This window comes from Tachypleus tridentatus, unplaced genomic scaffold (assembly GCF_004210375.1).
Source record: "Tachypleus tridentatus isolate NWPU-2018 unplaced genomic scaffold, ASM421037v1 Hic_cluster_1, whole genome shotgun sequence".
In the NCBI taxonomy this organism is placed as follows: Eukaryota; Metazoa; Arthropoda; class Merostomata; order Xiphosura; family Limulidae; genus Tachypleus; species Tachypleus tridentatus.
This window is the reverse complement of record NW_027467777.1, coordinates 33,947,233-33,964,297: the sequence shown is the minus strand read 5'-3', so window position 1 is coordinate 33,964,297 and position 17,065 is coordinate 33,947,233. Positions and strand designations below refer to the sequence as shown.

The window sequence follows — 17,065 nt, the reverse complement described above, 5'->3', positions numbered from 1 at the left end:
AGTATGACTTTATAACAATGTTAGTATTGTGTGGTTTTACATACATCAAGCTAAACGTATGACTTTATAACAATGTTAGTATTGTGTGGTTTTACTTACATCAAGCTAAACGTATGACTTTATAACAATGTTAGTATTGTGTGATTTTACATACACCAAGCTAAACGTATGACGTTATAACAATGTTAGTACTGTGTGATTTTACATACACCAAGCTAACCGTATGATTTTATAACAATGTTAGTATTGTGTGGTTTTACATACATCAAGCTAAACGTATGACTTCATAACAATGTTAGTATTGTGTGGTTTTACATACATCAAATTAATCGTATGACTTCATACCAATGTTAGTACTGTGTGGTTTTACATACATCAAGCTAAACGTATGACTTTATAACAATGATAGTATTGTGTGGTTTTACATACATCAAGCTAAACGTATGACTTTATAACAATGTTAGTATTGTGTGGTTTTACATACATCAAGCTAAACGTATGACTTTAGAACAATATTAGTATTTTGTGGTTTTACATACATCAAGCTAAACGTATGACTTTATAACAATGTTAGTACTGTGTGGTTTTACATACATCAAGCTAAACGTATGACTTCATAACAATGTTAGTATTGTGTGGTTTTACATACACCAAGCGAACCGTATGACTTCATAACAATGTTAGTATTGTGTGGTTTTACATACATCAAGCTAAACGTATGACTTTATAACAATGTTAGTATTGTGTGGTTTTACATACATCGAGCTAACCATATGATTTTATAACAATGTTAGTATTGTGTGATTTTACATACATCAAGCTGACCATATGACCTCATAACAATGTTAGTACTGTGTGGTTTTACATACATCAAGCTAAACGTATGACGTTATAACAATGTTAGTACTGTGTGGTTTTACATACATCAAGCTAAACGTATGACTTCATAACAATGTTAGTATTGTGTGGTTTTACATACATCAAGCTAAACGTATGACTTCATAACAATGTTAGTATTGTGTGGTTTTACATACATCGAGCTAACCATATGATTTTATAACAATGTTAGTATTGTGTGATTTTACATACATCAAGCTAAACGTATGACTTTATAACAATGTTAGTATTGTGTGGTTTTACATACATCAAGCTAAACCTAGGACATTATAACAATGTTAGTATTGTGTGGTTTTACATACATCGAGCTAACCATATGATTTTATAACAATGTTAGTATTGTGTGATTTTACATACATCAAGCTGACCATATGACTTCATAAAAATGTTAGTATTGTGTGGTTTTACATACATCGAGCTAACCATATGATTTTATAACAATGTTAGTATTGTGCGATTTTACATACATCAAGCTGACCATATGACCTCATAACAATGTTAGTACTGTGTGGTTTTACATACATCAAGCTAAACGTATGACGTTATAACAATGTTAGTACTGTGTGGTTTTACATACATCAAGCTAAACGTATGACTTCATAACAATGTTAGTATTGTGTGGTTTTACATACATCAAGCTAAACGTATGACTTCATAACAATGTTAGTATTGTGTGGTTTTACATACATCGAGCTAACCATATGATTTTATAACAATGTTAGTATTGTGTGATTTTACATACATCAAGCTAAACGTATGACTTTATAACAATGTTAGTATTGTGTGGTTTTACATACATCAAGCTAAACCTAGGACATTATAACAATGTTAGTATTGTGTGGTTTTACATACATCGAGCTAACCATATGATTTTATAACAATGTTAGTATTGTGTGATTTTACATACATCAAGCTGACCATATGACTTCATAAAAATGTTAGTACTGTGTGGTTTTACATACATCAAGCTAAACGTATGACGTTATAACAATGTTAGCACTGTGTGGTTTTACATACATCAAGCTAAACGTATGACTTCATAAGAATGTTAGTATTGTGTGGTTTTACATATATCAAATTAATCGTATGACTTCATAACAATGTTAGTGTTGTGTGGTTTTACATACATCAAGCTAAACGTATGACTTCATAACAATGTTAGTATTGTGTGGTTTTACATACACCAAACTAACCGTATGACTTCATAACAATGTTAGTACTGTGTGGATTTCCATACATCAAGCTAAACGTATGACTTCATAACAATGTTAGTATTGTGTGGTTTTACATACATCAAGCTAAACGTATGACTTCATAACAATGTTAGTATTGTGTGGTTTTACATACATCGAGCTAACCATATGATTTTATAACAATGTTAGTATTGTGTGATTTTACATACATCGAGCTAACCATATGACTTTATAACAAGGTTAGTACTGTGTGGTTTTACATACACCAAACTAAACGTATGACTTTATAACAATGTTAGTATTGTGTGGTTTTACATACATCAAGCTAAACGTATGACTTTATAACAATGTTAGTATTGTGTGGTTTTACATACATCAAGCTAAACGTATGACTTTATAACAATGTTACTATTGTGTGGTTTTACATACATCAAGCTAAACGTATGACTTTATAACAATGTTAGTATTGTGAGATTTTACATACATCAAGCTAAACGTATGACGTTAGAACAATGTTAGTATTGTGTGGTTTTACATTCATCGGGCTAACCATATGATTTTATAACAATGTTATTAATGTGTGATTTTACATACATCAAGCTAAACGTATGATGTTATAACAATGTTAGTACTGTGTGATTTTACATACACCAAGCTAAACGTATGACGTTATAACAATGTTAATACTGTGTGATTTTACATACACCAAGCTAACCGTATGACTTTATAACAATGTTAGTATTGTGTGGTTTTACACACATCAAGCTAACCCTATGACGTTATAACAATGTTAGTACTGTGTGATTTTACATACACCAAGCTAACCGTATGACTTTATAACAATGTTAGTATTGTGTGGTTTTACATACATCAAGCTAAACGTATGACTTCATAACAATGTTAGTACTGTGTGATTTTACATACACCAAGCTAACCGTATGACTTTATAACAATGTTAGTATTGTGTGGTTTTACATACATCAAGCTAAACGTATGACTTCATAACAATATCAGTACTGTGTGGTTTTACATACATCAAACTAACCTATGACTTTATAACAATGTTAGTATTTCGTGGTTTTACACACATCAAGCTAACCCTATGACTTTATAACAATGTTAGTATTGTGTGCTTTTGCATACATCAAGCTAAACGTATGACTTTATAACAATGTTAGTATTGTGTGGTTTTACATACATCAAGCTAAACGTATGACTTTATAACAATGTTAGTATTGTGTGGTTTTACTTACATCAAGCTAAACGTATGACTTTATAACAATGTTGGTATTGTGTGGTTTTACATACATCAAGCTAAACGTATGACTTTATAACAATGTTGGTATTGTGTGGTTTTACATACATCAAGCTAAACGTATGACTTCATAACAATGTTAGTATTGTGTGGTTTTACATACATCAAATTAATCGTATGACTTCTTACCAATGTTAGTACTGTGTGATTTTACATACATCAAGCTAAACGTATGACTTTATAACAATGTTAGTATTGTGTGGTTTTACATACATCAAGCTAAACGTATGACTTCATGACAATGTTAGTATTGTGTGGTTTTACATACACCAAACTAACCGTATGACTTCTTAACAATGTTAGTACTGTGTGGTTTTACATACATCAAGCTAAACGTATGACTTTATAACAATGTTAGTTATGTGTGGTTTTACATACATCAAGCTAAACGTATGACTTTATAACAATGTTAGTATTGTGTGGTTTTACATACATCAAGCTAAACGTATGACTTTATAACAATGTTAGTACTGTGTGGTTTTACATACATCAAGCTAAACGTATGACTTCATAACAATGTTAGTATTGTGTGGTTTTACATACACCAAGCGAACCGTATGACTTCATAACAATGTTAGTATTGTGTGGTTTTACATACATCAAGCTAAACGTATGACTTTATAACAATGTTAGTATTCTGTGGTTTTACATACATCGAGCTAACCATATGATTTTATAACAATGTTACTATTGTGTGATTTTACATACATCAAGCTGACCATATGACTTCATAACAATGTTAGTACTGTGTGGTTTTACATACATCAAGCTAAACGTATGACGTTATAACAATGTTAGTACTGTGTGGTTTTACATACCTCAAGCTAAACGTATGACTTCATAACAATGTTAGTATTGTGTGGTTTTACATACATCAAGCTAAACGTATGACTTCATAACAATGTTAGTATTGTGTGGTTTTACATACATCGAGCTAACCATATGATTTTATAACAATGTTAGTATTGTGTGATTTTACATACATCAAGCTGACCATATGACCTCATAACAATGTTAGTACTGTGTGGTTTTACATACATCAAGCTAAACGTATGACGTTATAACAATGTTAGTACTGTGTGGTTTTACATACATCAAGCTAAACGTATGACTTCATAACAATGTTAGTATTGTGTGGTTTTACATACATCAAGCTAAACGTATGACTTCATAACAATGTTAGTATTGTGTGGTTTTACATACATCGAGCTAACCATATGATTTTATAACAATGTTAGTATTGTGTGATTTTACATACATCAAGCTAAACGTATGACTTTATAACAATGTTAGTATTGTGTGGTTTTACATACATCAAGCTAAACCTAGGACATTATAACAATGTTAGTATTGTGTGGTTTTACATACATCGAGCTAACCATATGTTTTTATAACAATGTTAGTATTGTGTGATTTTACATACATCAAGCTGACCATATGACTTCATAAAAATATTAGTACTGTGTGGTTTTACATACATCAAGCTAAACGTATGACGTTATAACAATGTTAGCACTGTGTGGTTTTACATACATCAAGCTAAACGTATGACTTCATAACAATGTTAGTATTGTGTGGTTTTACATACATCAAGCTAAACGTATGACTTCATAACAATGTTAGTTTTGTGTGGTTTTACATACATCGAGCTAACCATATGATTTTATAACAATGTTAGTATTGTGTGATTTTACATACATCAAGCTAAACGTATGACTTTATAACAATGTTAGTATTGTGTGGTTTTACATACATCTAGCTAAACCTAGGACATTATAACAAAGTTAGTATTGTGTGGTTTTACATACATCAAGCTCAACGTATGACTTTATAACAATGTTAGTATTGTGTGGTTTTACATACATCAAGCTAAACGTATGACTTTATAACAATGTTAGTATTGTGTGGTTTTACATACATCTAGCTAAACCTAGGACATTATAACAATGTTAGTATTGTGTGGTTTTACATACATCAAGCTAAACGTATGACTTTATAACAATGTTATTATTGTGTGGTTTTACATACATCGGGCTAACCATATGATTTTATAACAATGTTAGTATTGTGTGATTTTACATACATCAAGCTAAACGTATGATGTTATAACAATGTTAGTATTGTGTGATTTTACATACACCAAGCTAAACGTATGACGTTATAACAATGTTAGTACTGTGTGATTTTACATACACCAAGCTAACCGTATGATTTTATAACAATGTTAGTATTGTGTGGTTTTACATACATCAAGCTAAACGTATGACTTTATAACAATGTTAGTACTGTGTGATTTTACATACATCAAGCTAAACGTATGACGTTGACACACTTTAAACGTTAATTTCTTTGCGCTACAAGTTAATATATATTATTAACAAGTCGTCGTTTAACTTTGTGAATTTAGATAAAAAAATAAATAAGTAAAACTTCGAAATTTCGAGAAGAATCTAAACTAAACTGGTACAACACGATGTATTTCAGTTACCATTTGTGTTTCATCGTCTGTGTTCATTCTATCTTATGTAGGCACAGAGACGAGCCAAGAAGGATGAATATCCTTTAAGCTTGGATGTTGGTTGTGAGTCTGACACTCTGTTAACCACAGATGAGAGTGGATACCACATTCCCTGTAATTCTATTCGGAAAGATGTACCATTATTAGGCGTAACCACTAGAGAATTTCAGGGTTCAATGGCATGTCGAAACAGTGAAAGTAGAAACAAGCGGAGGTCAAAGTCTCATGTAATGGAAAACCGTTATAGGAGAGAGGGATCTTTCGGCAAGGGGGAATGTAAAACGACAGTTAGAAGATGGGGATTCATTGAAATTTCCAAATCTCCGAAGGACCAGGGATGTAGTCTTGTTTCTAGCAGAGACCCATCAAGATCCTCATCTCCAATGAAGCCTTCTCAGGAGAGTTATCATTTGTGGGAAACTTCTTCATCATCGTCTGCTGATGAGGCGTTGAAGAAACGCGCCGATAAGGATGAAGACGGATCGCATCTCGTGCTCCTCAGTGATTGTGTGCCACTTTCTGCTTCTGAGAGCTCTTTGGATGACCGTGCTCGCCACGAGGAGCTGGATCAAAGAGGCAAAGAGCGAATGAAGCGTCGCTCCAAAGTCCACCGAGATAAGTGTTATCTGGATGATCCAGACTCAGATCCAACTTCTTACCGAGAGAAGCATTTTCAGAAAAGTAAAAGAAGGAACTCTTCGGAATCGAGCAGTGACACCGAGAGTTTCCAGAAGGACCTGAATTGCGTATCGAAGCGCCGTTATAACCTGAAGGTACCCCATTCTGCGGAGAAGTCACTTCGACAAATAGCATCTGAGAGTGCTTTGAACGTGAGGAAAGGTGGCTCTGTAAGCTCTGACGTGAGTGACAACAGTGTCAATGAAAAAGTATGCAGTGACCAAAGCCTTTATTGTGGAATTCCCGAGATCTATCCTTGTGATGGAAGACTAGCAGTCCAGGAAGATTTCAAACACAAGCCAGATGTCGGATTTAGTCTATCAGGGACGGGGGATAGCTCCATATCCCCTGAAGATCATTCCCATTATTCTACTGATAAATCTTGTTCAGTGGATGAAGTAGATCAATTTGCAGGAGCACATATGAGAAGGAGCATTCCGTCAGTACTAATTGATTCCGTTGTCGACCACCAGAGGTCTGCTAGTGTATCTCTTTTGACCTCTGGTCACTACATAGTGGGCACTTCTTATCCAAGAAGAAATAACATCAAACCTGAACTTACTGTACCAGAAAATCAGCTTGGACTATACCCCTGTTCTCATGGGAAAACACGCAGTACCCACTCCCTGGACTTGCCCAGAGAAGAAACTGGTTGGACGGAACGGAGAGCATCTGCTCCAGAGGGCGAAAATATCCGGATAGTTATTGATGACGTGGACTCTAATCGAAGTGGTAGGTTAATAATAACTCTATACAGCTGCTATCCCTCTAGCGTATCTCTTCCAAATTAAATAACTCTATACAGCTGCTATCCTCTAGCGTATCTCTTCCAAATTAAATAACTCTATACAGCTGCCATCCCTCTAGCGTATCTCTTCCAAATTAAATAACTCTATACAGCTGCCATCCCTCTAGCGTATCTCTTCCAAATTAAATAACTCTATACAGCTGCCATCCCTCTAGCGTATCTCTTCCGAATTAAATAACTCTATACAGCTGCCATCCCTCTAGCGTATCTCTTCCAAATTAAATAACTCTATACAGCTGCCATCCCTCTATCGTATCTCTTCCAAATTAAATAACTCTATACAGCTGCCATCCCTCTAGCGTATCTCTTCCGAATTAAATAACTCTATACAGCTGCCATCCCCCTAGCGTATCTCTTCCAAATTAAATAACTCTATACAGCTGCCATCCCTCTAGCGTATCTCTTCCAAATTAAATAACTCTATACAGCTGCCATCCCTCTAGCGTATCTCTTCCAAATTAAATAACTCTATACAGCTGCCATCCCTCTAGCGTATCTCTTCCAAATTAAATAACTCTATACAGCTGCCATCCCTCTATCGTATCTCTTCCAAATTAAATAACTCTATACAGCTGCCATCCCTCTAGCGTATCTCTTCCAAATTAAATAACTCTATACAGCTGCCATCCTCTAGCGTATCTCTTCCAAATTAAATAACTCTATACAGCTGCCATCCCTCTAGCGTATCTCTTCCAAATTAAATAACTCTATACAGCTGCCATCCCTCTAGCGTATCTCTTCCAAATTAAATAACTCTATACAGCTGCCATCCCTCTAGCGTATCTCTTCCAAATTAAATAACTCTATACAGCTGCCATCCCTCTAGCGTATCTCTTCCAAATTAGGGACGACTAGCACAGATTGCTCTCCAATAACTTTACACAAAACTCAACAAACAAACATTTGTGCAAAAGTTATTACAGTTTGTGTTAATTAAATACTGTCGTATCAGTCAGTTCTTGAAGGAAGGAAAATTATTGTTAGAAGTCAGCTTTAGCTGTAGCAGTTAGATGTCAAATGGACTGTTTCTTATAGCACTGTGTGAGTTTTACGTTTAACAACTAGATGTCAAATGGACTCTTTCTTATAGCATCATCAAATCATTTCGTGCTGTTTTTGAGTTATAGTTAACAGAAGCAAACAAGACACTGTTTGGTTGACATTCAACTCAAGATCCACCTGTAGTGTCCAAGATGTACCCTTGGCTCTGTGGGTTCTGCAGTCCGTTGTTTGAACACAATTACTAAAAAAAATGCACAAAATACATTACATGTTCAGTCGGCCATTGTTCGTCGCTGTTTCCAAAACTATAATATTAAATCATATCCAACTATTTCAGACAATGAGAATATAGTCCTTACTGAACAAGGCTTGTGAACACAGAGGGTCCATCATGGGTTCAATGATATTATTTCCCGTACACCAAATTGTAAATGGCTGTCTCTTTTTGATTAAGCGCAACGCTACACAGTGGGCTATCTGTGTCCTACCCACTGCAGCTATCGGAACCAAGATTCTAGCGTTGTAAGTCCACAGACATATTGCTGTGCCACTGAGGGGCGTTGCTATACACCGCAGCTATCGGAACCAAGATTCTAGCGTTGTAAGTCCACAGACATATTGTTGTACCACTGAGGGGCGTTGCTATACACCGCAGTTATCGGTTGTAAGTCCACAAACATATTGCTGTGCCACTGAGAGTCATTGCTCTAGGGCGTCGCTTTTGTTTTATCGTAAAATTGCACAGTGGACTATCTGCACGTACCCCGCTGATACAGCGGCAAGTTTACGGAGTTACAGCGCTAAAATCAGGGGTTCGATTCTCCTTGGTGAACTCAGCATATAGCAGTGGCGGCGCCAGGATATTTTCGTTGAGGGGGAGGCTGAGGTAAACTGTGGAGGGGTTTCCCAAAATGCCATCAATATGAAGTATAGATGGTAAATTATAATAATGTAAATACCAAGGTACATTTCAGAAAGGTGTGCTATTTTGAACTGCGTTTTCAATGCAGTTTTCATTGGAAACTCATACTCTGATTAATAATTCATTATTACAAATTAGAAACTTCTGTTTATGAAAATATGCGTGTATGTAAATGAGGAAGCTCACCTAAATTCCGTCCAGTTGACCTTCACAGAAAGGCAGGTTTCTTCATATGTTCACATTATTCATACAGGTCAAACTGTGATTGTGATATTGTTCTTATTATCATAAGTGTGACAAGCCCCTGTTAAAATAATGTAACTACTACATTACATTAAATTAGGCACTTCTAAATAGCCCAATGACAATTTCAAAATTCATTCTAGAATTGTTTAGAAATATTATTTGGTCAGTTAACATGTAAGGTTATCTAATCATAAGTATAACATTAATTGGATTGTAAGTCACAATTTTAAGTGTATGCCACAATCATCAGTACAATTTTGGATGGCTGATACACAATGCAAAATGATCTCACAGAGGACACAACACTGGCTAAATGCTTCATAGTTTTGACCTATACACAATACACTTATACATGCATGCTATATTTTACTTTTCAATAAAAGATAAATGAAATTAATGGGTAAATACCTCTGAAACCTTTGGTTTATCAAGTAAAATCCCTGATGATCTGTTGTAACTTGAAATCAACATGGTTGTCTAATCTTCGTCAAAGCTCAAGATAGAATGGTATTACACAGGGAGCCACAATACAACACATGAGTTTCAGTGCATTCAGTATGTTGCTATGGGACGCATGTCACATACTTCCGTTTTAATGAAGACGTTGACTTCCACAGATCTATGTCTCTTTGATGTTAATTGTTAAGCAACAACGACGATTGTGTTTTCCATATTTTATGAATATATGTAGGTAACAATATTTGGGGGGCTGAAAGGGGCTTAGCTCATTTTGGGGTCTCATGACCCCTAAGCCCCCCTGGCGCCGCCACTGGCAGATAGCCCGATGTGGCTTTGCTATAAGAAAACACAAAGAAACACTATCTGCACTCAGCCGACAACGGTGAATCGTAACACGTATTTTAGTGTGTAAGCGTATCCTCCAGTCCGCTGGAGGACCTTTTTGTACAACTGCACTTTCATATGTTTAAAGTATGGATCCGACTGATCTGGCACCGGAAGTTTTTAATTCCTCTTGCCGGATCTGCATAAAAACTAAAATGAACATTCATATACGGGATAAATAATTTAAACGATATACGTGTATATTGCTGCTTGGACCTAATGGCTGAGAACAGTGGTTTTAATTAAAACGAGTTCAATAATTCGTTCTCAAGTTAATTGCGTGACCAATCATTTTTAATTACCTGCTTCCAGGAAGCGTGTCACTCTCAGGTCTAATCGGTTAACATACCTCTTGAATAGTAAATTACATGTAGCCTAGTTACATTTATCTGATGATGGTTTCCACCAAAACATGTCCAAATCTAAAACTTCCTGAGATATTTTTCTAACGTTACTGTGGAGAAGCTATGGAAACAAAATATGACATTCCAGTAAATACCAAATTTATTCAAAAACCAGGCACAAAACTGAGTTCTATACTATGTAAAAACTACACTGACAAACACCACACCAACATTATTTATAAAATACAATGTGATAACTGCCACGACTTCTATATTGGAGAAACAAGAAGAAAAATGGAACACAAAATGTCATCTTCACACGTTTTCAAACACTGCAAACTAAATAAACACAATATAATCATAGAAAACACCCACATACTAAATAAAGAAACAAACATAAACAAACGCAAAATTAAAGAAGCCTTACTTATACAACAACTCAAGCCTAAAAAAAGCAATAAAAAGGAACACCTTTATACCTATATTAATAAATATAATCAAATATCTAAGCACGCCCTCTACATTCTTACACTCAGTTACGCAACCCCTTCAAACATGTGGTCAGCTATCGGTCAGTTACCTCTTTCTTTCTTTGTGAACCTGACGATGACCAAAGAAGGACGGAACGCTGTTCGCTTCTCTACATAAAAAATTTCTCAACCCAAACCAACCGTCTTTACATATGTAATTGTGTGTTTGTCACCTTAGTTTTCGTTTTCTTGTTAACACTAGTTGTGTTTGTTTTAGTTAGTTTTGTTTTAGAATTTCGCGCAAAGCTACACGAGGGCTATCTGCGCTAGTCGTCGAAAAAACTTAAGAGTGTAAGACTAGAGGGAAGGCAGCTAATCATCATCACCCACCGCCAACTCTTGGGCTACTCTTTTACTAACGAATAGTGGGATTGACCGTCATATTATAACGCCCCCACGGCTGAAAAGTCGAGCATGTTTGGTGCGACGGGGATGCGAACCCGCGACCCTCAGATTATGAGTCACACGCCTTAACCCACCTGGCCATGCCGGGCCTCACACTAGTCGTGCTTTGTTACTTTTGTTTTTCCTCTTGTTAAGACTAATTGTGTTTTTGTTACCTTATGTTTCTTCTTCTTAAAACTAATTGTGTGTTTGTTAGATAAGTTGGTTTGTCACTTAACACTGTAAAGTAGCCTTGTAATTTAAATTGGTTTGTCATTTAACATGTTTGTTTCTTTTATATAAATAAAACATCTCGTAACAGAATCATCCATATCTCTGAAATTAATACGCGTTACGTATAAAAAGAAAGCCTGTACATCTGTTATATTAAGTAAGAGTGACATTTATTGTAAACTGTGTTATTTACTTTATGTAATGTCAATGTTTTCCTGTATATTTGTCCACATTTGTACAAGGGATATTTTAGATTTAAGACTCAAATGCTTATATTTACCATTTGTTATAATGACAGCTGTCAAAAATGAGACTTGTGGACACCATGAGGTGAAACTTCTTACGTTGAACCGGGATCCAAAGTTTCCAGGTAATTGTAATATGTATTAGATGTTAGAGTATATTATTTAAATTTGTTCTCCACACGTTAACCAAGTAACTACCAAACCTCATTAGGTATCCTTGAGATATCTCCAAGAGAACTAACTGTCTGAAAATGAAATAGTGAAATGTACTCGTGAATAGAGAGCTCTTAAAATGTACTTTTAGAAACACTACCTTCTACGATTTACAGGGTCCATTACTTGAAGATTGATTTCTAAGTTGCTTGTGGCTGGGGTTCGATCTTGGGTCAGTCTCTTTTAGAAATTCTACAGCTGATTTTATTGTTTTTTTAACTGGTTTGATGGATGAGTTAAACAGCATGCGTTGTGAAAACACTGGAGAAACAAAGATTAGACAATATAAGTTAGAACCAGGGACATGACACAAACACAAGACACTGAAATATCGAATAGTTACGAGTTTAAATCATCAAAATGTTCTTTCTTTCTTTATAGTAATTTCGCCATCAGAATATTGCGTAGAAATACTAACTCGTTTTTAAGGCAAAGTAAATAAAATCCAAACGAGTTCTTCATGTGAAGTTAAGCAGCTATTCAATGAAGTTCAAATTTCTAGCGGAGTTCATGACAAGACATTGCTGAAGAGAAACAGTGTATCATGTTATTGTGTCGCATGAAACATCTGTGAATGTTACACTTCTGAACCTAGGTTTAGTTAACGTGTATCAAAGGTTAGAAGGTGTAATATTAGCTGCTAAAATTCACGTCTTTTCCTTTACAGTTTTTAACATTTAACGTTCAAATCGTTTGTTTGTGAAACAGGAAGAAAAGCAAAAATAAACAGCACAACATCTCCGGTAATTGTATCTGGTATTCTGGTAGATATGGTGAAATCATTTAAACATTAGGGAAGTTAATGAATGGGTTTAGTCTCTTGTACTATTCTCAATATGGACTTATAGTTCGACTGCTGGACCTTACAACAAATCCAGTGTGTATTTTGTCTCACAATTTTTTGTCTTCAGTTTTTAGAGTTTTAAGGAAAAACATTTTAGTATGAATGTGGTTAATAGTCAATCTTAAGTTTAACAAAGATAACCTAGTAACAGTAAACCACACATCAAAAATACCAAGATAACCTAGTAACAGTAAACCACACATCAAAAATACCAAGATAACCTAGTAACAATAAACCACACTTCAAAAATACCAAGATAACCTAGTAACAGTAAACCACACATCAAAACACCAAGATAACCTAGTAACAGTAAACCACACATCAAAAAATACCAAGATAACCTAGTAACAATAAACCACACATCAAAACACCAAGATAACCTAGTAACAATAAACCACACATCAAAACATCAAGATAACCTTATCTCAATAAACCACACATCAAAACACCAAGATAACCTGGTAACAGTAAACCACACATCAAAACACCAAGATAACCTAGTAACAGTAAACCACACATCAAAAATACCAAGATAACCTAGTAACAATAAACCACACATCAAAACACCAAGATAACCTAGTCTCAATAAACCACACATCAAAACACCAAGATAACCTGGTAACAGTAAACCACAATCAAAACACCAATATAAACTAGTAACAGTAAACCACACATCAAAACACCAAGATAACCTAGTAACAATAAACCACACATCAAAACACCAAGATAACCTAGTAACAATAAACCACACATCAAAACACCAAGATAACCTAGTAACAGTAAACCACACATCAAAACACCAAGATAACCTAGTAACAGTAAACCACACATCAAAACACCAAGATAACCTAGTAACAATAAACCACACTTCAAAACACCAAGATAACCTAGTAACAATAAACCACACATCAAAACACCAAGATAACCTAGTAACAATAAACCACACATCAAAACACCAAGATAACCTAGTAACAATAAACCACACATCAAAACACCAAGATAACCTAGTAACAATAAATCCACACCTTGTCTTTAAAAATCAAAACACCAAGATAACCTAGTAACAATAAACCACACATCAAAACACCAAGATAACCTGGTAACAATAAACCACACTTCAAAACAACAAGATTACCTAGTAACAATAAACCACACATCAAAGCACCAAGATAACATAGTAACAAGAAATTACAAACAAATCACCAAGATAACCTTGTCTTAATAAACCACACATCAAAACACCAATATAACCTAGTAACAGTAAACCACACATCAAAACACCAATATAACCTAGTAACAATAAACCACACATCAAAACATCAAGATAACCTAGTAACAGTAAACCACACATCAAAACACCAATATAACCTAGTAACAGTAAACCACACATCAAAACATCAAGATAACCTAGTAACAGTAAACCACACATCAAAACATCAAGATAACCTAGTAACAGTAAACCACACATCAAAACACCAAGATAACCTAGTAACAATAAACCACACATCAAAACACCAAGATAACCTAGTAACAATAATCACGCATTAAAACACCAAGATAACCTGGTGACAGTAAACCACAATCAAAACAACAATATAAACTAGTAACAGTAAACCACACATCAAAACACCAATATAACCGAGTAACAGTAAACCACACATCAAAACACCAATATAACCTAGTATCAGTAAACCACACATCAAAACATCAAGATAACCTAGTAACAGTAAACCACACATCAAAACATCAAGATAACCTAGTAACAGTAAACCACACATCAAAACACCAAGTTAACCTAGTAACAATAAACCACACATCAAAACACCAAGATAACCTAGTAACAATAAACCACACATTAAAACACCAAGATAACCTGGTAAAAATAAACCACAATCAAAACACCAATATAACCTAGTAACAGTAAACCACACATCAAAACACCAAGATAACCTAGTAACAATAAACCACACCAACACAAGATAACCAGTCACAAGATAACCTAGTAACAAGATAACCTTGTAACAATAAACCAACTTCAAACACCAAGATAACCTAGTAACAATAAATCACACATCAAAACACCAAGATAACCTAATAACAAGAAATTACAAACAAATCACCAAGATAACCTTGTCTAAATAAACCACACATCAAAACATCAAGATAACCTAGTAACAATAAACCACACATCAAAACACCAAGATAACCTTGTAACAATAAACCACACATCAAAATCAAGATAACCTAGTAACAATAAAGCACACTTCAAAACAAGATAACCTAGTCACAATAAAGCACACTTCAAAACAACAAGATAACCTTGTAACAATAAACCACACTTCAAACATCAAGATAACCTAGTAACAATAAACCACACATCAAAACACCAAGATAACCTAGTAACAATAAACCACACATCAAAACACCAAGATAATCTGTGGATCCTGGAATCGAATCCTCTTCACCAAAAATCTTTCCCCTTCTACTGTAGATACGTTATAATGTGAAAAATAATGCTAATTTTTATTGAAAAATAATAACCCAAGAGTTGTCGGTGTTGTGTTAACTAAGTTCTTTCTCTCTAGTCTATCACGACTAAGTTATAGATGACTAGAGCAAATAGCCCTCTAGTAACTTTTTCCGAAATTCAAAACAAACATACATAAATAACCGCGTTGAAGTTTTATCGGTAATCGCTCTCTGAAGGTAAGTCTTGTGTATCTTACAGCCTTGGGCTCTCCTTTAACGTTAACCACGTTTTCCTTTCAACTTTGAAGGCAACAACAAGCGGTCGATGCGCATATGTTGCGAGTATCTTTGTTCATAACACGTGCATATTTTCTGAAAGGAAAAATCAATATGTTATGTATCAACTATCGCTAAGTATTAAACTTTAATGTAACAAAATGTAGCAGATGCTATCTGAAACATGTTGAAAATATATAACAACAATAGAATAACCAAACAAGACCACGACGCTGCTATCTACGCAGAAAATATTACTTTGAATATTTACAACAGCTAGAAGAGATCTGGTGATATATGATTACCTAAATATTAACCCTTGTTGGTATATTCTGTATGATCGAGTTGAATCTCTGCCCAGCCCTTACTGTCCACGTGATTCTTCAGCCAGAAGTATTGTTCTGTTACTTACGACTGTTATTATTTTAGTAAATGGTTCTCTCTACTGTATCAATGACATTTCTTTGAATAATTTTGTCTATTTGACTCGAGTTCATTTGGTGAACTTAATAGATATATGACATTTTCCACATATGATCTTTCCCAGTGGCACAGTGGATACAACACGACTTCGACACCTATGTTTAGAAGAGAACAGATGACCCATTGCGTTTCTTTTTGGTTAACTTCAAACTAACTTTACTTGATGGCACAGAATATACGTAATTTTTGGAATTCCTATCACTTTCAAATAAACTATACTTTTTGGTCTTCAATACCAAATATAAATACATTTATTTTCAAGTCCATTAAGGACATTTCTTGTGTTCCCTTTGACCTGATACAAACAAAAATGGTTTTACTGAAATAATAAAACAACAACCGGTCAATTGATATCGACTGAACTCACAGTCATTATCACAGTAATGTACAAAGGACTGAACTCAGTCATTATTATAGTAATGTACAGAGGACTGAACCCAGTCATTACTATAGTAATGTACAGAGGACTGAACTCAGTCATTATTATAGTAATGTACAGAGGACTGAACCCAGTCATTACTATAGTAATGTACAGAGGACTGAACTCAGTCATTACTATAGTAATGTACAGAGGACTGAACTCAGTCATTATTATAGTAATGTAGAGAGGACTGAACTCAG

General features: G+C 34.6%; 1 protein-coding gene across 1 annotated transcript in view; it reads left to right on the top strand.

Moving 5' to 3' along the window:
- Nucleotides 1–17,065, top strand: part of LOC143241759 (uncharacterized) — a 132,175-nt gene that overhangs the window by 72,318 nt on the left and 42,792 nt on the right. The window contains exons 6-7 of the mRNA XM_076484981.1: nucleotides 5,935–7,333; nucleotides 12,213–12,284. Of these exons, the coding sequence (XP_076341096.1) occupies nucleotides 5,935–7,333; nucleotides 12,213–12,284 (1,471 nt within the window). The remainder of the gene's footprint in view (nucleotides 1–5,934; nucleotides 7,334–12,212; nucleotides 12,285–17,065) is intronic.